The sequence below is a fragment of the Balaenoptera ricei genome, chromosome 3 (assembly GCF_028023285.1).
Source record: "Balaenoptera ricei isolate mBalRic1 chromosome 3, mBalRic1.hap2, whole genome shotgun sequence".
NCBI classification, from domain to species: Eukaryota; Metazoa; Chordata; class Mammalia; order Artiodactyla; family Balaenopteridae; genus Balaenoptera; species Balaenoptera ricei.
The window spans coordinates 169,683,632-169,706,484 of NC_082641.1; the positions used below are offsets into that span (position 1 = coordinate 169,683,632).

Genomic DNA, 22,853 nt, shown 5'->3' on the forward strand with positions numbered 1-22,853 from the left:
AGACACTCTGAAGTCTGGGAAGAGGCCTTTAATAACATAATTTCTAAGTGCTCCAAAGATGAGGGGACTCTGTGAGAGTGTCTGATGGGGAATGAGACCCTAGCTCCTTGAGGAGCCCACCTTAGGGCTGAGATTTGGAGGAGGAGTTACTCAAGGAGGTAAAGGAATAATGTTGTGGGCAGTGGGAATAGCACATTTGAAGGCCTGGGTGGTGATAGGAAGTGGGGTTATTATGGTTGCCACCACTGGAGACTCCCACTCAAAGCAGAGCAGCCCACTTCTTTCCAGCTCAGTGGTGCCTGGCTGTCCATAACCATCCTGTCCCACATCCAGCACTTGCCCCCATTCTGGACTGCTGGGCCCAAGGATGGAAGGAAGCCACTGCTAGGTGCACCCTTCCCTTTTTAGTAACAGAGTCTTTTTATTGATAACTTCCCAACAGCATCTGTAAACATCGGGTACAAAAATATTCTGCTTAACTCTGTTCTCCAAGATGGCGCAGCTTGCTCCATGGAGGCCCCAGGAGAAGCCTGCTAGGCCCTCAGGGTCCACACCTCTGGTCCGAGAAACAGGGCCTAACCAGGCTCGGTGCTGAGTGGATGGCTAATCTCTGCCTTGAGGCTTCTACAACTGTCTCAGAAACCTCCTTGAGATAATGATTGGAGAAAGTATTCAATACTGTCATTGGAGGAAGGGGCAAGGAGACCAGAATTAGTAGGCACAGGGGTGGGCTGGGGTGAACTCAGACATGACAGTGCTTGGCCACCTTGAGGAGGTCCTGACCAGGGTGCTGGGGCAGAGGACATCTGGCTCCGGTCTCTGGGAACCTTTAGGTGTTGCTCAGAGCAGACCTCAGGCCTGGCTCTGGAAAAGCTCCCTTGCGCCCAACCCAACTCCAGCTGTACTGGTCATCCCCTGGCCTGGCAGAGGGGTCTACAGAAGAGAGATGTTCTCAGTGAGGAAGGAGGGGGAATGATAGATCCCCAGGAATTCCATATCCCAGGGAGGGAGCCTTGTCCCCCAGTGAGCCCCAAATGACAGAGTAGGGTGGCAAAGCTGACTGTCTCAAGGCAGGGTTACCCACTGCCACCTCAGACATCTGGGCAGTGGCACCACTGCTGCCCTGAGACCCCTCTGAGCTCCTGGGAGTAGGGCTACTCGCCCGGCGTCTCCTCGTCATCTGTATGGCTGCGGCCATTGATGGCAGGGGAGCCGGGCCGGATGTGCGACAGGTCCTCGAAGCCGGGGCTGAGGGAGGGCGAGACTGTGTCAGGGCTGGTGTCGCATGAGCCTGTGCTCTGTTCCGAGGTGGCAATGGTTGTTGTGGTGCTGGGCGGGATGGGGTCTTCATCCTCGTCTTCCAGGAGGGACGCCTCCGGGATGTCTGGGGGAAGGAGGCCCAGGAGTTGGCTTAGTCACCATGCCAGGCACTGTGCTGAGGGATTAACTGGGCCCGGGACCCCTGACAGCTACCCCCACCCCATGGGACATAACTTGGTTCATTTTACAGATGAGGAAACCGAGGTCCAAGCAGGTGAGAGGCCTCTCTTTGAGGTAAGGTAAAGACTCAGGTTCTCTGGGGTTAGGCCTACGCGGGCCCTGGGGGCAAGTCTGAGCCTGGCTCTGCCCTCTTGACTGTGTCACCTGGGCCAGGCCCCTCACCTGCCTGTGTCTCAGCTCCCTGCTCTATAAACTGGGAATGACGGCATTGCCTTTATGCCTGTGGTTGTCAGCGGCCCTGGAGTGGGGAGCTGTTGGCCCATTCTACAGACTGGGTAAACTGAAGCTCAGCATGGAGGATGCTGTGCTTCCTCTGACAAGTCACTGCCCCTCTGGGCACAGTCCCCACCTCATAGGTGGTTGTGGGTAACAGCCTGGCTCGTAGGGGTACATGACATTCACTGGGCTAAGGACTGTCATCATTCTTGTCCACATTCCCTCGTGTGACCTCCCCCAAGGGAGGAGACTCTAGTCCCAACACCTGCTCCGCAGGTTGCCAAGAAGATCAGGCCAGCACTCCTGCCCCTGCCCCAGGTCTTACTGGACCCACTGTCCACTAGGGCCCGGGCTTGGTGTCAGCCCTTGAGGTGACCTTCCAGAAGCCAGCCCTGGGCTGAGGGCCCTGGCATCCAAGGGTGCAGAGCCCAGAAGCAGGATGTAGGAACTCTGGGTGACACTTACGGCTGAAGGCCTCCGGGTGCTGCCTGGCCAGCTTCCCTTTCAGTGTCCTGCAGGGGAAGGGAAGGCACACAGGGCTGAACCTGCCGAGTGTGCAGGCTGGGCCCAGTGCAGGCCAGGAACCTCCCCCTCACTGCTTGTCATACTCTGCTCCAGGGCTGGAGGTAGGACTGGGCGCTCAGCCAGCAGACCTCCCACCCCCAGGACGGATGGCAGCTACCCAGCTGTCACCCAGCTTCTGCGTGTCCTTGGTGCTGGCTCAGCGTGCTGGCTGGGCCCTCTACCTGCAACGCCTCATGTCTAAACCTCTTCTACCAGGACAACCTTCCAGGAAGCTTCCCTTCCCCTTGCCTCAACAGGCACTCCTCTGGGTGACTTGTCCCAGCCTGTCTCTCCAACCCCGGGGTGAGGATGCCTGTGGGGGCCAGGAGTACTGACTATCCACACCCCAAACACCGAACACTGGCACTCACTAAACTGAACTTCACAGAGAAGCCCCTGCTTCCCTTTTTAACCTGCTGGTTTTTCCTTTTTACCTGAAGTAATGCAGTTCTGTTTACAAAGAATTACAAAAGGCTCTTCAGAGCAGTCTCTCACCCTTGACTATGGCCAGCCAGCACTGTCCCCCCCAAAACCCCCCACCCTGAAGTACCACTGCTGCTGCACCCCTGCCTGGGTAGACACACTTATCTCCTTCCTGAGTGACACAGATACACACAAAAGGTGTCAACCCTTGGGGTTCCTACTCTACTCCCACCCCTGCAACACCACACGTGGGCAACCAGCCTGGTGAGATGCCCCAGAAAAGATACGCTTTGATAAAGGATTTATCCGGCCTGTCTTGTGATTTCTGCACAGAGCATGCTCCAAGGAAACATGCTGCCCTCAATCTGTGGCACCTGCTCTGCCAGCAGATGCGGCTGCCCCCGGAAAAGAAGAAGCAGCACAGTCAGCCAGAAATACAGCTGTAGTGCCAGCTTGTTCCAGGCCTGGGCGCCCCAGCGGCAGTTGTTAACGGCAGCAGTGGTGATAGGAGCTCCGGGGGCCGTATCAAGCATTCTATGTGGCTGGGGACTTGGACATCGTCCTTCTCTGTCCTCATGGAAACCAGCTTGAGAAGGACCCACAAAACCTGGCAATCTCATTTTCCTCTTGAGACAAGTCCTGGGTGGAGGCCAAGGGGGACACGAGGCTAGCCTTTCACTGTCTGCTCCTGCCTGCCTTTTGCATTATGGGTCTGGCACTATGTTGCATTTTCAAAAAAGGAATAAAATTTAAATTCAGAAACTCCAAGATTTTCAGATCTTCTCCAATACTAAGTGTGCAATGAAGCCTCGTAAAACAAGCTGAATCTCCCCACCGCCCTGCTACGTGGGGAGGACGGCCCTCATTGAAAAGAGGAGGAACCCGAGGCTCAGAGCAGGAGGCAGAGACTGGAGGGCCAAGCACCCACCTGATCCTGCGGAAGATGCTGTCCAGGTCCCGTTTCATCTCCACCAGGGTCCTTGTGTGGTGCAGAAAGCGCTCGCTCATCTGCTGCAGGCGGGCACTTGACAGGTTGTTGAAGTTGAGCAGCATCTCGTTCGTCTTCTCAAAGCGGTCCAGCCTGGTGGCGGAAAAAGGGCACCGACTCCTCTGCTCAGCCTCCAGGTCCCTGCCAACTGATCCTGCTAGGCCCTTTCCTCTCCATGACCTTTGCGTAGACCATTCCCTTGTCTTGTGGAGCTCTACCTGGTGTTTGAGCCAGCTAGCAAACTCCTATTCAACTTTAAAAACCCTACTCAAAAGTCCTACTCAAGTGTACCCTTCTCATGTAGCCTTAACCCTCTCCCTCAAGTAGACTCTTTGACACTCTGACTCCCCTAGCCCCAGCTTCTTTCTCTGGCCCAGCCCTGACACTCCGAGGCCAGGAAGGTTCAAGTCTGATTTTGTCTCCCCTCGGTCTGGGAGTTCCCCAGGGTCAGGTCTGAATCTGAACTAAAGACCTAGGAGGGAGATGGGTATTGCTGAGACCCAGACATATCCAGCACCCCTGTCACAGGGCAAGAAAGGTAAGGTATCAGGTCTGTGCTGTGTTGTAAATGCAAGGAAGAGCCTTTGGCTTAAAGACACAAAAATAAAGCCCCAGGAGACCGTGTTTCCCCCCGAAGGTTGTGTCAGCCCTTCTTCCCCACAGAGCAGGCCGGAATTAGGGTGAGGCTATGGTGGCCACAGTGCCAAGCCCCAAAGAGAGCAAAGGCCATTCACAGCCCTTCCAAGTGACCCCGGGTGCTCTGCAGATACAGCCTAGGCTCTGAGAGAATAGGTTCCCAACAGGAAGTGAGCCGACTGGCTCCCTTAAATCCCCCAGCAGTTCCTTCCTTATCCCCCCCGCAAGTCTCCCCACTCCAGGCCTCGGGAAAGGAGCTGCTGTGGTCCCCGCCAAACTGTCCGCAGCTGCGAAACTGTCCCAGAGCCCTGCTTCCTGTGCCAAGGCCTCGCCTCCAGACCAGGAAGGAATTTACTTTGGAGCCAGCCAGCAGATTTGCTCATTTCCTTCATTTTATCACCAGTGTGGGCCCGGGGTAGAGGCGGGCAGGGCTAGAATGCTGGCCAGCAAGTGGATTCCTTCCCACACCGGGGGCCCAGGGCCCTTGGCTTCCACTCACATGTTCTTCTGGGCCAGGATGATGGCGTTGACATCGTCCGCATTCACCATGCTCAGGATGCGGCTACAGAAGACCCTCGAGGCCGAGTCCGGGGGGTCCATCTCTTCCTCCTCCTCCGCTGCCTGAAACAGGCAGGAAGAAAGTGTTTTCAGTCCGCATCAGGAAGTGGGGGGAGGTGGGATGGAGAGGAGGGGCTGGGAAGCCCACAGGCCACCTGTCCGTAAGTGGGTCATGCCACCTGAGCCTCAGCTTTGTCATGCCAGGAACTCGGGGGTGTTTCGAGAACCACAGGAGTTCCTATTTCTAACTTGCACCCAAGCACATCACAATCCCATCACCCCTCCCACCGCCACACTCCCCACTCTCCATGTGCCCAAAGCTACAGGCACCTTCCTCCTGCATAGATCTGCCCCCCTCCTACTGGCTGCCCCCTCAAATCATCACCCCCTCCAATGCCTTTTCTCCCAAGAGATCTTTGATGACTACCCCTATCCTGGTCACTCATCACTTCACCTTTTTTAATTGCTCCACTGTCTCATCTCTTCCTGAAATTATCTTAGTTATCAGTTAACCCTTTTGATTGTCACCCCCACAGCAATATTAGCTCCAACAGAACAGAGGCGTGTGTGTCTTTCTTGCTCACTGCTCTGTCTCCAGAGCCCAGCCCAGAACCTTGTTCACAGCAAGGGATTGCCCGAATTTAGTTTGATGAAGGCAAACAGAACCTTCCAAACTCAGCTCTGAAGCTAGACTTATATCAGCAAGTTAAAGCCAAGAATTTCAGGCACTGGCAGCCAGGCTGTGGGCCCCAGCAACCCAGATGGCTCTGTGGCTCTTGGCTCCCAGCTTCCCTGGCACACAGGTGCCATCCCAGCAGGTGGGGACTTCCTGGACCATGCTAGGGCAGGAGGGACCACAGCTTCAGCACTGACCCTCCTAAGGGGGTTCAGGAAAAACCCAGAATCCTGACATAGCTTGGCTCTGAGGTCTGCACATTTAATGGCCGACAGAAAGGCCCACTTGCAATTGGTTAAGATTCACACACAGGATGAGGAAGGGCTTTCAGAGCCCATTTAACTACCCTCCTCTTTATTGAGCACAAGACACCAATTTCAAACACTGGCAATTGTTACCATCCTTATTTATATATGAGAAAATTGAGGCTCAGAGACTGAGGAACAAGGCCGTTGTCACACAGCCAGTGAACATGGGTCACAACTCAAACGCCCACAGACCACAGGATCCACAAATGTGTGACTCTGACGTTCAGCAGCTACCTGTGACAGGACAGCTGCTTCTTACAGCACCTGATTCCTGCCAGACTTCTGATTGTTTTCAGAAATAAACCTGAAATATGGATTTCTTTTTCCTGTGAAATCGCCTCATTTACAAATGTTAGCAACTAATATTTTTCTTACCCCAACACCATAGAAGCCAAGAGTACGTATCTATTTGTGCCCTGAATCTGGCTATCAGTTTGCAGCCATTACGTGCCTTCTGGAGATAAACTGCCACACCTGATGAAATCCACCCCCTCCCCAATCACCATGTTTGAGCTCCTTCTATGTGCCAGGCATGGACACCCACACCCTCCACATTTCCAAAGAAGATCATGTATAAAGAGGACACTTGGGCTCTCAAAGGACAGAGCCATGGGGCGGGAAGCCCACAGCTAGAGCCTGGCAGGTGCAGGATTTGAACCTGTGGGAAATGGTTCTGCTACAAAGAAGGGCTCTTTCCTGTCTCTGGCTCCCAGATGTGAGGGCTTGAGGGATTCAAGGCACACTCCCCCACCAGCTGCCTCTCACAGGAAGCCTTCCCTGACTAACTGCTAATCTGGCCCACATACAGAGTGGAAATGACCCAGCATGGGCTCTGATTCCTGCTCCAAATATATTTACGGGGGACACACGCAGAGAGGGAGGCTGTGTGAACTTGGGAGAGTCACCTCACCTCCTAGATCCGTTTTCTCACCCAGAAAATAGGAATAACAAAGAATCAGAATCTCACAATGCTGTCTGTGGGGACTAAAACCAATAGTGATAAGAGGTGCTGGGCTCGGAGCAGTCAGTTTCTCCAAGTGGAGTGTGAAGAAATCCTAGGACAGGCCCCGGGAATCAGTATTCTAATGAGGGCCTCCCTAGTGCTTCCAAGAATACAGAACAAACACTTATATAGCACTTCATTTAATCCCCAGTCACCCCTACAAGGGCATCTCCGAGGGCACCTAAGGCTCCCAGGGGTGGGCTCAGGTCACACACCAATGCGGAGAGGCGCCGCAACTCCACCCAGGTCATTTAACATAATTTAATTTGGCTGCCCAAGCTCAGCAAAACCCGCGAGGCGGGGCGGGGCTCACAAATCCCCTCATGCCCCGCCCCTGTGAAGCGGGAAACTGAGGCCCAAGCAGGTCAACGCCCGATTCCGGGAGACACGGCACAGCCTGAACACAGGCGGCCCCAACTCCCGCGCCCCGGATCCAGACTCGGCCCATGGCGCCGCCCGCGCCTCCACCGCGCAGACGGAGAAACTGAGGCCTGTGCGCAGGAGGGGTGCCCAGATGTTGCCAGCGGCGCGCCCCACCCCACTACAACCCGAGGACCGCGCCCGACCTGGCCCGGCTCCCCAGAGGCTCCTGCGTCCCCAACCCCACCCCGAACTCGGCCCCGGCGTCGGTGGCAGCAGCACCTGCACATCTGGCGGCCTTGCTCGCGCTTCCGGGATGGCGCCCGCGCCGCCGCGACGTCACCACGCACCATGCGTGCGAGCGCGCGTGGCGGCGACGTGCCCTGGGCTGACTTGCGTGCTTGGAGGCGCGGCAGGAAAGGGTGGAGCTTAGATGCAGCTTCTATTTGCGGGTGCATCACAACAAATAGCCAATCAAGCAGTCCCTCTCGGGCCTGCGTAGTTTCCAAAGCCCGAGCTCCGAGGCAGCCCGGAAGGAGGGAGGGGAATGGGGAGGGAGGATGAAACAACCAATTTTATAGATGGTGAGACTGAGGTCCGAGAGCGGCAGGCATTCGCACAGAGTCATATAATCCTCGAGTGGCCCGTGGTGGATCCAGACCCAAATGTTCTGCTTTCCAGGCTGGGAATCAGACTCACTCGGGTTCAAAAACCCCTGCTCCGTTTTTGGTGACCTTTTTCTGGGCCAGGATCTTGCATTGCATTTAGTCATGTCTCCTTGGTCTCTTCCACTCTGTGACAATTCCTGTCTTTCTTCATCTTTCATGACCTTAATACTTTTGAAGAGTACTGGTTTTGTAGAATACCTAACATTATGGGTTTGTTCAATACTTCCTCATGTGATTAGACTGAAGTTGAGCAGTTTGGGAAAGAATCCCACAAAAGTGATGTTTCCTTCTCAATGCATCATATCAGGAGGCACTGGGATGTTGCTATGTCTCATTGTTGGTGACGTTAACTTTGATTACTTGCTTAAGGCAGTGTCTACCAGCTTCTCAACTGTCAAGTTACTATTTTCCTTTGCAATTAATAAGTATCCTATGGGGGGATACTTAAGAGACCATGTAAATACCCTTGGTGTTTTGGTCTTGGTTTTTTGTTGTTGTTGTTGTTGTTTACATATTTTTCACCCTTTAGTTTTAGCATCCATTCATGGCTCTTGGCAGCAATAATGATTACTTACTATGTGTTTGCATAATGGTGATTTTTAATTTAATTATTAATTGGAATTCTATTGTAAACAAGAGCTGTCCATTCTTCTCAATTACGTATTCAAGTATTTATATCACTATGGAGTCATGAGTATTTATTTTATTCTGTGGCTTATAATTAATTTCTATATTATTTATTTTACTGCCCCTTTAATTTAGCTCCTATGTCCTTTTAATATGTCTCCATGTTTCTGTGAGTACGTCCTTACTTTTGGCACCACAAGATGTTCTGTGCTTGCTTTGGAATATCCCTGGAATCAGCCATTTCTCCAAGGAGCCTGGTTCTGCTTCTTGGAGAATGGTATTTAGAGACCAAGATCTGGGTGCTGGGTGTGCTCACTGCTACCCAGGTATTATTGCTTAGAGACCCTCTCAGCAGTCAGAGCTAGGAAATACATGTATGTCTACTAACCCATGCATATACACATCTATTTTTAGTTCTATATCTGTTCCCTTGTGTCTCTACTGAAAACCATGAGTTCATACTGAGATGAGGATGCATTAAGTGAGATAACCCAAGTTAAATGCATGAACAAAATGGGGCAAATAGTAATTGCTTGATAAGTGTTAGCAATTACTATTAGTTTCTGAGGTCTTATGAAATGTATGTTATATATTATATGTCTGATTTTTCTGTGTCTCAGTTTGTAAACTGTGAGTCTGGGTGAACCTAGCATCTGCCTCTTAAGGTTGCTCAGAGCTTGAGAGATACACACATGCCCTTGGGCACATGGAAGACTCTTTGAGAGCCCTGGAATTGGCATATCTGAGTTCTAATTCCAGCTGTCACATCCTAGCTGGGTGGCCTTGAGCAAGTAGCTTAACCTTAAGAAATCATGCAGGTTAATTCCTTACAAGAGGGGTCCCCAACCCCGGGCCGCAGACCAGTACTTGTCCTCAGCCTATTAGGAACCGGGCTGCACAGCAGGAGGTGAGTGGCAGGTGACCAAGCAAAGCTTTATCTGCCACTCGCCATCACTCCCCATCACTCACATTAGCACCTGAACCATTGCTGGCATTACGGCCTGAACCATTGCCCCACCCCACCCCCATCCGTGGAAAAATTGTCTTCCACGCAACCAGTCCCTGGTTCCAAAAAGGTTGGGGACCGCTGCCTTACAACAGAGTTTGGCCCATTGTAAGCCCTTGGTAAACTCTATTGTTACTCTCACGCTCTCCTGCCTTCGTTCATTGAAAAGTTAATGATGATCAGGAATCTTATGCATTCTTATAGTTCAACCAACAGTTTTAAAAATTGTTCAGTAAACCCTCTAGTCACCCCTTCTGGGTTCGGCCCATATTCTGAGAATCCAGAAAATACTCAGTCCCTGCCTAGACTTGGAGGATGAAGGAGAGTCTGACACAGACAATCCCAGCCCTGAAGGGAACAATGTTGGACTAGAGGGAGGAGAGACTCAAGGCTGGAGGAACCTGCAGAGTGGGGTATGAGGACTTCTGAAGGCCAGGAAGCAGGTACATCTGGATGGAGTTTTGAGGTAGGATTAGGAGTTTTGCAGGTGCTGACAATCATTCAGGACTGAGGGGATCACAGGAGCAAAGACAGGATGGTGGGAAAGCACATAGTGTGGATTTGATCTTTTAAGAATTGTGGAGCTCCATGAGCCAGACAGCAGCCAGTGCTGAGAAGAGCCTGGGTGGCGGCTGCTGGGAAAAGTAGAACCGTGGCTCTGTCTGCATGGCTTTGCCAAGCTGTAGCAGAAGAGGCCCAGACTGGAGAAACCAAGCTTTTCAACGGGTCTCTTGGGCTCTGTTGGAGGCCAGGGAACATTTACGAGGGTCCTGGAAGGGGTGGGGGCTGCACATTGAAGCCAAAAGGGACTTGGCTGGTCCCAAATGTTTTCCTTTTTTATTTTGTTTAAATTTTATTTATTTATTTTCTTGGCTGTGTTGGGTCTTTGCTGCTGCGCGCGGGCTTTCTCTAGTTGCGGTGAGCGGGGGCTACTCTTCATTGCAGGGCACGGGCTTCTGATTGCGGTGGTTTCTCTTGTTGCAGAGCACGGGCTCTAGGCGTGCAGGCTTCAGTAGTTGTGGCACATGGGCTCAGTAATTGTGGCTCGCGGGCTGTAGAGCGCAGGCTCAGTAGTTGTGGTGCACAGGCTTAGTTGCTCCGTGGCATGTGGGATCTTCTCAGACCAGGGCTCAAACACGTGTTCCCTGCATTGGCAGGCGGATTCTTTTTCTTTTTTAATTTTATTGATTGATTGATTGATTTTTGGCTGCGTTGGGTCTTCGTTGCTGTGCGCGGGCTTTCTCTAGTTGCAGCAAGCGGGGGCTACTCTTCGTTGCAGTGCATTGGCTTCTTATTGCTGTGGCTTCTCTTGTTGCGAAACATGGGCTCTAGGCGCACAGGCTTCAGTAGTTGCAGCACGCAGGGTCAGTAGTTGTGGCTCACGGGCTCTAGAGCGTAGGCTCAGTATTTGTGGCACACGGGCTTAGTTGCTCCGCGGCAGGTGTGATCTTCCTGGACCAGGGATCGAACCTGTGTCCCCTGCATTGGCAGGCAGATTCTTAACCACTGCGCCACCAGGGAAGTCCCCCCACCACCTCTTCTGACTGGCCAGCCTTCCTTCCTCCCCGCCTTCCTTCCTTCCTTCCCTCCTTCCTTCCTTCCACAATGATTTCCCTGAATACCTCCCCCTGTTTTGTGCCATGCAGTATGTAGGCCTCAGGACTAAAACAATAAGAAACAATGTACTCTTCTCAGATTTTGGGGGTCTTCCAGTGTATTGGGTGAGGCAAAAGTCAACTGATGGCACAGACACAAGTGAATCAGTTATGAAGTGGAGGTTCATTGTACCAAGACTGCAGCCAATCAGGACACCTGGCCTTGCCATGGGGAGGTCAGGGATGGCTTCCAGTAGGAGGTGACCTCAGAGCACCTATCTGAAAAGTTACCGCCAAAAGCCAGTTACCTCCTCCAGTGTTAGCTACATCCAAAAGCCAGTGTCCCGCTCATTTATTCATTAATTCATTCAATTATTCATTCATCTATTGAACTCCCATAGGCCCTAAAACATCATTCAAGGAGGTGGTGAGGACAAAACAGACAAAATTCTTTCCAGGCCGGAGCAAAATTGGGGGAAGGGGGGAAGCAAAAGAATGAACAAGATCATTCTGGAAGGGGGTAACTGCTGGGAAGAAAATAAAATAGAGTGAAGAGGAGTAAGTGCTCCCTCTTTCAAAACAAGAGCCATAAAAACCCTTCTAATCAATGCTGCCACCTTCTCCTGGGGCCGTGGGGACCTTATCATACTCTAGCAGAAGGTGCAGGGAGGAGGGACTCCTCCCAGTGGCCCTGCTCTCTCAGCAGTTAACCTAGCCATTATTGAGTTCCTCCTGTATGCACCAGGCCACCCTCCCGGGATTAGACAGACCAGGTGCGGGGGCGGTGTAGGGGGCCGGAAGTTCTGTGTGCTCTTGGGCACGTTGCTCCCCCTCGGGGCCTCGGGTCTACAGAAGTAACTAGCGGTTCAGAGTGGGTTATCCAGCAGTCTGGCTGCCCTGACCGGCAAGCCTGAGCTCCTTAAGGAAATACCATTTAGTGTTGTCCTCCCAACAGCCCCCAAGGTGAGAGTGCGTGCATAGAGGTGTTTATGCCCATTTCACAGATGAGCAGAATGAAGCTCAGACAGGGGTTGTAAGTCTGGCCAGGCTGCGCGGCGCTGACCCGAGAACTGACTCGGATCTACACCCCCCGCCCCCGCCCCCGCCCCCGCCCCCGCCCCCGTCCGGGGTTGGCGCGACGGCCTCTGCCCCTTTAAGAACGCCCCACGGATACAAGCAGGAAGGGGGCGGTGCCTGTGCCTGAGACGGATGTGCTCGCGCACCAATGGACGCTGCAGTAACTGCGGCGGCGTCCAATGGGCGCGGTGAGGGCGGTGCTGGGCGCCAGAGCCTGGTTCCCGAGGCGCGGCGGCCGCGGCTGGGGGCGGGGAGGGGGGCGCAGGACCCCAGGCTGGGGTCCCGGAGCCGGAGGCACGTGTCCCGGGGCGCCGGCGGGGTAGCGCTGGCCCGGAGCGCTGCCCGGACCTGGGCTAGTCCGGGGGCCGGCGCGGCGGGGGCTGCGGCTGCTAGGCGGAGTGAAGGGCCGCGGGGGAGGCGAGCCGGGGGGCGCGGGGGGTCTGAGTGCCGGAGAGGGCGCGGCCTGGTGAGGGCAGCTGGGGGTGGGGGCCACGGAAGGTCAAGGGCAGCGGGCGGGGGCGCTGCCGGCGGAGACGTGCAGGGCCGGGGGCGCCCGAGGGTTGCGGGGGGTCGGGAGCCCCAGACTGGTGGCGTCAAACAGGCATGGGGCGTTGGGAACTTGGGTGGGAGGTTGACGGTAGGCCAGGCCGGTGCAGGGGGCGTCTGGAGAGCGTAGGGTGTTATGGGATGGGGAGGGGGGGCGTCTGGGGATATCAAGGTGTTTAGGGGCGACGGGCCAGCTGTGGGGGAAGCTGGCCCGGGCTGGGGTCGGTGCTTGGGGTGGGGGGAGGGCTATTTATGCGAGCGCAGGAGATTGTGAGGGTGGGGGCTGGGAGGGTCTCAGAAAGTGGGACCCGAGTCCTGAAGGAGCAGGCAGGTGAGGGTTAGGGAGGGGATGCTGCGGGTTAGAATGACGGCTCTACCACCGCCAGAGCTTGGGGCCTGGGGGAGGCGGACAGTTCTTGATGGTCCAAGGAAGAAGCCGTGGGGGTCTCGACCACTCCTCCTCAAAGGAGGCTACTTTGAGAAGGTGGTAAGAAGGCCTGAGGAGAGGAGAAAAGGCTCCCAAGGAATGGCTTGGGTCAAGGTCCCTGGTGTTGGGGGCGGTGGTATTAGGTTCAGTGTATGGAAGGAAAGCCTTGGGGTTTCTGGGTGGCTCCCCTTAGGAGAAGGGACAACTGGAGGTGGGGAGCCCTGGTAAAGATTCAGTTATTTTTCCCTTGAGCTCTAAAAAATAGTCTCCCCAAGATCTCAGGGGTTGTCCCCCTGAAAAAAATCCCAGCACCAGCTCTGGACATTTAAGCAGATAAAGCCCTAGGTTCAAATCCTGCCTCCTGTGGTTGGCTTGCTCTGTGACCTTGGGCAAATGGCTTTGCCACTCTGGGCCTCAATTTCCTTTTCTGCAGGGGGATGTTCCCTACTTCCCCGGGGTGTTTATAAAGATTAAATAATAATTAAGTCTAATAATAGCTAACACTGTTTGAACCTGATGCCAGGGCTTGATGAGTGGGTTGTTAAGTCCTTTGGACAAACCAGGGTTGTTACTCTTCCCACCCTGTAGATGAGGAAACTAAGGCCTGGAGCCCCTGAGTCACACAGCAAGTGATCGGCGGTGTGGAGAATGGAGGCAGAGGAGATTTGAGGGGCTTGGTGGGATTCTTACCCCCATCCATTCTCCCCACCAGGGCCAATTCCCATCCCCCCAGCAGCATGGCATCCTGTGCTGAGCCCTCTGCTGCGGACCCTGAGCCCACTGCCCCGCCACCTGCTGGGGTCCCACCACTTGAGGACTTCGAAGTGCTGGACGGGGTGGAAGACGCAGAGGGCGAGGAGGAGGAGGAGGAGGAGGAGGAGGAGGAGGACCTGAATGAGCTGCCACCACTTGAGGATGTAGGGCAGCCCTCACAGGAGGAGGCCGAGCAGCCCGGGGCCCTGGCCCGAGAGTTCCTGGCCGCCATGGAGCCGGAGCCTGAGCCCGCCCCGGCCCTGGACGAGTGGCTGGACATCCTGGGTAAGGAGCAGGGGTGGCTCGGGTTGACCAACAGGGCCCGGACAGCTCAGGTTCAGGAGTGACCTTGGCCTAGGCCCTCTCCTCCCCTGAGCCTCATTTCCCCATCTCTGTTGTGAAGGAGGTTGGAAGTAAAACATGTGGTAATCACGTTGATCGCCAGCCACAGGCAGTTGCTTGAGACACTTCACGTTTATGCCCTTTTCTTGCCTCCCCACCCCGTGACTTGCTTTCGCAGAGCTGCTAACAGGGCTCAGAGAGGCTGAATCACTTGCCCAGAGCCACACAGCCAGCACAGCAGGTGCTGGCAGCTCCCAACCCCCACTTTTCTTGGCATTTGTCTGGCAAGTGCCTGTCCCCAGAAAAATGTGTCCTGAGGTCAAATAGATCTGTGGAACATCCCATTTTGTTCATCCCTGTGTCTGGTTCATAGTATTCATTAGTGTGCTAATTGTTCAGAAAAGTCCTGCAAGAAAGAAACTAGGAGAACCCACACATGTGCCACCCCCATGTACCCCATCACAACAACTCTAGAAGATAAACACAGCACTACTAGTTCTGATATCTAATACACTAAATAATGCTAATGACCACACATATAATAGTAAAACATTATTACTACCATCATCAGTGCTAATGATACAATAGTATGAAATAATACTGGCACTGGTAAAATCGAATTGGTACTGATTTCACCTCCACGACAGATATAAACCTTACTGCGCCTAAAAATAACACCAGGTGGTATTTACTGAGCACTGGTTCTGTGCCAGGCCTGTGCATCATCTTATTTTATCCTCACAACAACCCCACGATGTAATTCCTACCATATCCCCGTTTTACAGATAGGGAAACAGGCTCAGAGAGGTGAAGGCACTTGCCCAAGGTTGCACAGCCTCCTTGGCTGTATTAAAGTTTGGGAAGCCCTTCTCTACTGATGTTAAGAGCTGCCCTGCTCCCCATCTGAGCATGAGGATGGCTCTGTTTGTTTATATTCGAGCCAGCTGCTTTCTGAAGTCAGAATTCAGGCTTCTAGACAAGGAAACTGAGGCTTTGAGAGGGGATATGATTCTACATCCCTGGGTTTACCTGGGTGAGAGGCAGTGCCTGGTTGAGGTCCTACCAGCATATCCACTGTTAGTGCCCAGAAACCTCAAGACACAGGGGTCTCTTGGCATCCACTAGATCATTGGTTCTCAAACTGGATGCGGGGGCACGTATAAGTTAGGGAGCACTGCAGAAATTTGGAACACTCTAGAATATTCCATAGTATGAATAGATCTCTCGGCCCCTAACCTTTAGACTAGGGTCTACTCAGACTCATGGTAGTATTTTCCAGATCAGTGGAATATTACGGAATACAGGTACTTGTTGGAACATGGGTGACTGCAGATGATGTCAGTCTAACGTGCCCCATAGGTGTAAGCCCTCTATTGCCCCAGAAGTTGTCATGGCATGACAGTGGGTGTCATCATTGCGGGGGCTCCTTGAGTGGATTCATGAGGGCACGGGGCCTCATGCCTGGTACTCAGTAGGTGTTGGCTGTGGCCATTTGGCCATTCCTAAGATCGTTTGGGGTATGGAGGGGAACATAGTGGTCTCTTTGGCAGCTGGAGGGGGGCGTTGGGGGCTACTTTTGCTTATAGGTCCTTCTGTGATGTGGTGCTTTGGTCTGGACACAGTCCTGGCATCACAGGTGCTCTGCTAACCAAGCAAACTACTCACTAGGTGTCACCAGGATCACCCCCTGATCACCCCATTTCATGGCTGGGTAAATTGAGGTCCACATGTCACAGGGCTGAGATTGGAACCAGAGGAGGGAGGAGAGGGTAGCTCCAGAGTCTCATTACTGGGTATCCCTGCTGCCCTGATTGTGGTAGGCAGGATGGCTTTTCTCAGCCCTTTGCCCTCACTGAGCCTTGACTTTCTTTCTTTTTTTTTTCTTCTTTTGGCCACGCTGCGTGGCTTGCGGGATCTCAGTTACCTGACCGTGGATCGAACCCGGGCCACAGTAGTGAAAGCCCGGAATGCTAACCATTAGGCCACCGGGGAACTACCTTGGTTTTCTTAAGATAACAGACCAGCCAGCATTCACTGAGCCCATCGTTGGAGCCAGTATCGTCAGTCCCCAAATCAATCCTTTCATGCCCAGTGTCCAGCCGGGGACACCGAGGCCCAGAGGCATGGGGTCACCTGCCCAGTAAGTGGCAGAGTGGCCACTGAAAACTCAGCTTGTGCCCTGGTGCTGTGCCACCCCCAGGATAGGCAGAGCTGGGGGGGGAAGTGCCCAGGGGGCAGCTGCCCATCTGAGCTGCTCAGTGACAGGCTGCTTGTCCCTGCTCCATGGCAGGGAATGGGCTGTTGAGGAAGAAGATGCTGGTTCCAGGCCCACCAGGCTCAAGCCGCCCGGCCAAGGGCCAGGTGGTCACCGTGCAGCTGCAGACTTCGCTGGAGAATGGCACACGGGTACAGGAGGAGCCGGAGCTGGTGTTCACCCTGGGTGACTGTGATGTCATCCAGGTGGGAACGGTTCAGGGCCTGGGCAGTTCTGGGTGGGGAGGGGCTGGGGTGAGATGCAGGGGAGGTGGTGGTGGTGGTGGCGGCCGGGTGGGTGGGCACTGCTGTGCTGCACCTGGACCCACTCAACTCATGCTGCTCCCCTCCCCGACCCCAGGCCCTGGATCTCAGTGTCCCGCTCATGGACGTGGGAGAGACGGCTATGGTCACTGCTGATTCCAAGTACTGCTACGGCCCCCAGGGCAGGTGAGTACTTGCTGCCTGCAGGGGTCCCTGTGGGGGTGAGGAAGTGGGTGGGATGGGTTGCTCCCCCATCTCAACCCATCTACGTGCACATTTTATAGAAAAGGAAACAGGCTCCTGGAGGGAAACTCCCGCACCAAGTCACGGAGCTCAAAAGTAGCAGGAGTTAACTTCCCTTGTGTTTTACTGAGGAGGGGGGTGACAGCCCTTTCCCGCCTGCTCCCACTGAACCTTGTGTGTCTGGGGTTCAGTCATGGTGGCCGCTGGGTCTGAGTGCTGTCCCCACCCCATCCCCCAGCAGGAGCCCATACATCCCCCCACACGCGGCCCTGTGCCTGGAGGTGACACTGAAGGCTGCTGTGGATGGGCCTGACCTGGAGATGCTCACGGGGCAGGAACGCGTGGCCCTGGCCAACCGGAAGCGGGAGTGTGGCAATGCTCACTACCAGCGGGCCGACTTCGTGCTGGCTGCCAACTCCTACGACCTCGCCATCAAGGCCATCACTTCTAGTGCCAAAGGTGACCGCCAGGTGGAATCCCAGCACCTCCCCTGCAAAGCCATCCCCACTAGTGCTAGAAACTTCAAGCCACAGAGGGCCCCAGATTCAAAATGTTCTAGAAAATTCTAGAATATGGATAGATGTTTAGCTATGCCTAGTCTTTAGATATTTCTAGACTTATATCCCAGGTCAGTGGACTGTTACGGAGTGCAGGTAGATGTTGGAACGTGGGTGACTGCAGATATTGTCAATCCATGATCAGGCCCTCGTTCACTTAGGCTCCATTTTGTCGACTCCTTGGGAGTGCCCTGAGGACGGCACTGGTCTTGGCCCGTGTTAGAGATGGGGAAACTGAGGCCAGAGAGGCCTGAGGTCCCCCAGGGAGTAGGTGGTAGAGGCCCCAGCACTGGGATCTTGGAAACCTCCCATCTCCTGTGACTGGGACACTCAGAGACCCTTCCCCCCCCAGTCTCCTCCAGCACCAGGTGCAGCGGGGTGGGCCTTGGCCTGGGTCACATAATCCCTCTGCAGATGGTTGTGGGCGGCTGGCGGCGTGTTAACAGTGGCTGTAGTTGAGTGCTGTCCCCCCCACAGTGGACATGACATTCGAGGAGGAGGAGCAGCTCCTGCAGCTGAAGGTGAAGTGTCTGAACAACCTGGCAGCCTCACAGCTGAAGCTGGACCACTACCGTGCAGCGCTGCGCTCCTGCAGCCTCGTGCTCGAGCACCAGCCCGACAACATCAAGGCGCTCTTCCGCAAGGGCAAGGTGAGCTGCAGCTCACAGGCAGCAGGCGGGCAGGCTGGCTCCCTGACCTCAGAGCAGTGACGCTGGTCCCAAACCCTAGATTTGAGAAAGGCATAGGTATCAGTCAGCCAAGCTCTCTGGGGTATAAATGGGGAAACTGAGGCCCAGACAGGTGCAGGGGTGTGGTCTGGGTCACAGCAATTCATTGACTGAGGCCAGATTTTTTTTTTTTTTTTTTTTTTGGTGGGCTGCACCACATGGCATGTGGGATCTTAGTTCCCCAACCAGGGATCAAACCCGTTCCCCCTGCATTGGAAGCATGGAGTCTTAACCGCTGGACCACTAGGGAAGTCCCCTGACTGAGGTCAGATTTGAACCCTGGGTCTTAGGTTCCCTCTACTCCCTGACACTGCCCTTTGGCCCATTGGTAACTGTTCCTTGCATATAACCCTTTGTGACTCCCATCTCCCTCAGAGTAAAAGCCAGGTTCTTATTTCAGCCTTTAAGGCTCTGGGCTATCTGGTCTTCCTCCTGCCATCATCTTCCAGTGTACTCTTGCTTTTTTGCATCCTGCTCAGCTTCTCCACTACTTGTTGCCTGGGCCAGGTCTGCTCCTACCCCCGTGCCTTTGCACAGGCTATGTTCTCTGCTTGAGATATTCATACCCCAAATACACCCATGGGTCCTTCTCTCACCTCCTTCAAGTCTTTGCTCTGATGTCACCTCCTCAGGAAGTCCTCCCTACAACACCCACCCTGACCCTCTGCCCTGCCTTCATGTTTCCTGTGTCACTGTCAGCATGGGCAGGTGTCATGCCTCTTGTCCATCTCCCTTACCAGAAGGTGGGGATTTTGTATGTCTCATTCACTGCTAAATCTCTAGCCCTTCAAACAGAGCCAGGCGTACAGTAGGTGCTGAGTAAGTGCTGGTGGAATGTAGGAGTGAATTTGGCCTGAATGGACTTGACTTTAATTGCTTTTGTCCCCGTCTCTGTTCATCTTCACTCTGTTGGGATAGGGGGTGCTTTCAGCATTTTTTAGCAGTAAACCAAGGAAACTGAGGTGCAAGCAAACGCAGGGTCACCTAGTGTGTTAATGAGAGGCCTGAACAGGCCAGCCAGCATTTTTAAAGTACTTTTTGTGTGTAGAGTTCTGTATAGAAACGGAGAGGAGAGAAAAGATGCTGTCCCTGTTTTTCAAGGGTTTAGAATCTTCTTGTGGGGAGTGAGACTGTCTGCTTATGTAGCCTTATACATGTTTGGGTCTGCTGGTTGAAGGTGATGGAAAACTACTCAAATAGATTCAGCCAAAGGAATTAACGACTTGTGGAACTGCCAAGTCAGGGGTAATTGGCTTCAGGCACGGCTGGATCCAGGTGTTTAGAAATGTTGTGCAGATGCTGTGTCTGTCTGCCATGTTTCTCTATCAGGCAGGCTCGTCTTTCAGGGTGACCAAGATGCTCCCTCCTGCTCTGCCAAAAGCTCCAGGGTTCCATCCCTTCCACTTAGCAACTGGCCTCTCAGTGGTACCAGCATAGTTCAGGCTGGATCTCATTGGCTGGCTTGAGTCACATGCCTGGCTCTGAATCATTCGATGTGGCCAGAGCTTTGGCAGCATCCATTTGGCTTCTCGAGCCAGCCAAGGTGGTGAAGGAGGAGGAGAGACCAGCACCTGGGTCTCCTGCACAGGATGAGCCAGACACTCAGGAGAAGGAGCAGGTTAGGGGAATGACACCAAGCCTGGTGGTCTGCTCATGTAGTCTGAGGGCTCAGGGGAGTGGTGTAGGGGTGACTGGACCCCCGGGGCAGTTGCTAGAGATACATTTGGGACTAGTCAGGCAGCCAGGAGCCTGGCAGGGCTGGGTCTCTTGAAGGAGAACATGGCCCAGCGTGGGTCCAGAATGATGTACTCCCCACTTCCTCCCACAGGTGTTGGCCCAGCAAGGCGAGTACAGTGAGGCCATCCCCATCTTGAGAGCAGCCCTGAAGCTGGAACCTTCCAACAAGGTGAGCAGAATGGGGGCACCCTGAGATTTGCTGTGCCGGCCTGTCTGGGAAGTTTTTTCTGTGGTCTGCCCCTTAGCCTTCTTGCTGTGGCTCTCCCTATGGTGTTTCTACCTGGGAAGTGGCAGGGGGTAGGTAGCTGAAGGGCCCCAGCCCACCTGCTGAGACCCTTATTGACCCTTGCATAGGCAGTCTGGACTCACCCCCAACAGGGGTCCCAGAGGCCAAGGGCTCTAGCCAGCCTGGCCAATGCCAGTGTCTTCAGCTTTCTTCCCAGAACCTTCCTCTCTCCTGGCCACCCTTGCTCCCCTCCATCTTTTGGCTTCCTAGGAGGATGGAGATAGCAGCCCTCACTTCGCTGATGCCCAGAGAATAGCTGACAGAATTCCCATGTCCCAGTGGTTCCAGCCCCGAAGGGCCCTAGGGCCCCAGAAAGGCAGAGTGCTAGCAGTGATCGTTGGCTTCTGCTGCCACCTGCTCTCACAGACACCCCCCTCTCACAGACGATCCATGCAGAGCTCTCAAAGCTGGTGAAGAAGCACGCGGCCCAGCGGAGCACTGAGACCGCCCTGTACCGGAAGATGCTGGGCAACCCCAGCCGGCTGCCTGCCAAGTGTCCTGGCAAGGGTGCCTGGGTGAGCTGGGGCCGGTGGGTACAGGGAGGCTCCTAGAGTAGGGGCAGGGGCTATGGGCAGGGTACGCCATGCAGAGGGAGTTTCTTCATTTTGCAGACGTTGATGTCTTCATGAACTGGGGTGTTGTGGACCATGCTGGGGACACAGAGAAGCCCCAGTGCTGTGTGACCAGGACTAAAGCAGAAGATGAAACACAATCTGGAGGGCTCAGGGTGGGGCTCCTCCAGAGGGGAAGGGGAGGTGTACCAGAGGAGGGGACATTTGGCTTGAGTTTTGATGCATGAGTAGGAGTTTTCCAAGAGGCAGGCAAGGCATTGTCAGGCAGTGGTTTCCTGGGAGGCCTGTTTGGGGCCTGTTGATAGCTGAAGTGCAAGACATCTGTCTTGACTGCTGTCTAGCCTCCTCTTCCCTCTCCTTTATCCACAGTCCATCCCATGGAAGTGGCTGTTTGGGGCAACTGCTGTCGCCCTTGGGGGTGTGGCGCTCTCTGTGGTCATCGCTGCCAGGAACTGACCGCCCAGGTGGCCGCCATCCCCTCCACTCACCGTGGACCCCATCCTGCGCTCCCTAACTCCCCCAGGCTCCCTGTCCACTGCCCTAACTGGCCTAGCCCCCTCCTCTGGGGCGGGGGCAGTGAGGTTTGGGGGTCACGTGGCCCAGTGAGCAGGAGGGACTGAGCCCTATAGGAGGAAAGTGAGGCAGGGCCCGGGCCCCACGTCCAGCCCAGAACAAGGGGGCCCTCATTCCTCCAGACCCAATTCCCACCCCTAACCCCACCCCCTGGGTTAGGTCCCAACAGTGGCCAGCCTCAGCTTCTCCTTCCCAACAGGCCTGGGGGCAGCCCTTCTCCCACCCGTTCCCTGTCCAAGCGCCAACTCCTCCTGCCCCGCCTGCTGCCCTCCTTCCAGGTACCCCCCCACCCCACCCCCCAACACACACACAGTGAAATAAAGCCTCCCACCCCGCACCCTGCTGGCTCTGGAGCCTTCTTCCACCATCACTTGGGGCTGAGCCAGAGACAGCCTGTGCCATGTCCAGGGTCACACAGGACCGTGGATATGGCCGAGCTAGGACTAGAGTGGGGGTTGTCTGCTCTCAGGCCACAGCAGACCGTCTTTACCAAGGGGGAAACTGAGACCTGGAATAGCGGGGCGTTATGCTCAGGGTCCCTGGTCAGACTCTGCGGCAGTTCACAGCTAGCTATGCTCCTTACCCCACCTCTCTTGACTCTGTTGCCTCATCTGAAATTGGGGACTCTGATGGGACCTAACTGGGGACTGTGCTGAGCCCTCAATGACCACAGGGGTCTGGCTGTGCAGCAAGCGGACAGCCGCATGTCTGGGCAGCAACATAGCCAGTGCAAAGGCCTTGGAGCAGCATGGAACCTGGTCTGTTCAAAGTTGATAAAGGTGGGTGGTCAGGAGAGCTGGACCCTGCAGGGCCTTGGGGGCTATAGGGAGGGGTTGGGTTTGATTCCAGGAGCTCCATCCCATCTCCTTTTCCCTACAACCCAGGGCTGTCGGAGCTTCTTCCCAAAATGTTGCCCACCGTCACAACCAGGACAGCCAGAGCCAGTGTTTGGGCCTGTATTAACCTGAGTTCCTCTCGCTGCTGCTGTCTCCAGGATAGACCACACAAGCGTTTGGCCTGCTCCCATCCCTTACAGTCCAGGAGTAGAAGCAACTGGCCACAGCCACCCAGCAGAAGGTGGCCATGAGGCCTTGAAACTAGATCTTTGCCCTGCCTGCTCCAGGCCGTTGCTGAGCCACCTGGATTACTCTCAGGGCACAAATCGGGGTGGCTTGGACCTGCTTCTCCTCTCCACCATTCAGCCCCCTTAGGTTTCTACCTTGTCCTCAGACAGGAAGGGGGCTCCATGGGAGGTGCTGGGGCGGGGACCATGGGTTGGCCAGGCTCGGGAGACCTGCATCTCAGGCAGGATACCCCCTCTTTCCTCAGTCTCCTTGACTTCAGGCTGGGAAGCTGGCCTGAAGGTT

At 54.7% G+C, this 22,853-nt stretch overlaps 2 protein-coding genes across 5 annotated transcripts; one reads left to right on the plus strand and one right to left on the minus strand.

The window, feature by feature from the left end:
* Positions 1-396: 396 nt before the first annotated feature.
* On the minus strand, positions 397-7,633 carry KXD1 (KxDL motif containing 1). Its single transcript, XM_059918078.1, has 5 exons — positions 7,515-7,633; positions 4,827-4,948; positions 3,632-3,784; positions 2,182-2,228; positions 397-1,384 (listed from the first exon to the last, which is right to left on the minus strand). Exons 2-5 carry the CDS (start codon positions 4,925-4,927, stop codon positions 1,155-1,157), a joined length of 531 nt encoding a protein of 176 aa, XP_059774061.1. The 5' UTR covers positions 4,928-4,948; positions 7,515-7,633; the 3' UTR covers positions 397-1,154.
* Positions 7,634-12,403: 4,770 nt separating this feature from the next.
* On the plus strand, positions 12,404-21,823 carry FKBP8 (FKBP prolyl isomerase 8). Of its 4 annotated transcripts, none has more exons than XM_059918082.1 (9): positions 12,404-12,499; positions 13,891-14,216; positions 16,564-16,733; positions 16,888-16,976; positions 17,272-17,492; positions 18,068-18,240; positions 20,147-20,224; positions 20,725-20,856; positions 21,283-21,823. In XM_059918082.1, the coding sequence occupies exons 2-9, from the start codon at positions 13,916-13,918 to the stop codon at positions 21,367-21,369; spliced, it is 1,251 nt and encodes a 416-aa protein (XP_059774065.1). In that variant the 5' UTR covers positions 12,404-12,499; positions 13,891-13,915; the 3' UTR covers positions 21,370-21,823. The 4 variants fall into 4 exon arrangements, with proteins under 4 accessions (XP_059774065.1, XP_059774064.1, XP_059774062.1 ...); XM_059918081.1 differs by lacking the exon at positions 12,404-12,499 and adding an exon at positions 13,105-13,238 and having other exon boundaries at positions 16,564-16,679; XM_059918079.1 differs by lacking the exon at positions 12,404-12,499 and adding an exon at positions 13,108-13,238.
* Positions 21,824-22,853: the final 1,030 nt, after the last annotated feature.

What these genes read in the sequence shown, in the direction of transcription:
- FKBP8 (XM_059918079.1), top strand. Translation starts at nt 13,171, where the DNA reads ATGGTCCAAGGAAGAAGCCGTGGGGGTCTCGACCACTCCTCCTCAAAG. An exon ending in CGCTCTTCCGCAAGGGCAAG is followed by an intron (nt 18,241 to 20,146) that starts GTGAGCTGCAGC and finishes TTCCTCCCACAG; the next exon opens with GTGTTGGCCCAGCAAGGCGA. An exon ending in AGCTGGAACCTTCCAACAAG is followed by an intron (nt 20,225 to 20,724) that starts GTGAGCAGAATG and finishes CCCCTCTCACAG; the next exon opens with ACGATCCATGCAGAGCTCTC.
- KXD1 (XM_059918078.1), bottom strand. Translation starts at nt 4,927, where the DNA reads ATGGACCCCCCGGACTCGGCCTCGAGGGTCTTCTGTAGCCGCATCCTG. An exon ending in ATCCTGGCCCAGAAGAACAT is followed by an intron (nt 3,785 to 4,826) that starts GTGAGTGGAAGC and finishes TTCCGCCACCAG; the next exon opens with GCTGGACCGCTTTGAGAAGA. An exon ending in AGCATCTTCCGCAGGATCAG is followed by an intron (nt 2,229 to 3,631) that starts GTGGGTGCTTGG and finishes CTTCCCCTGCAG; the next exon opens with GACACTGAAAGGGAAGCTGG.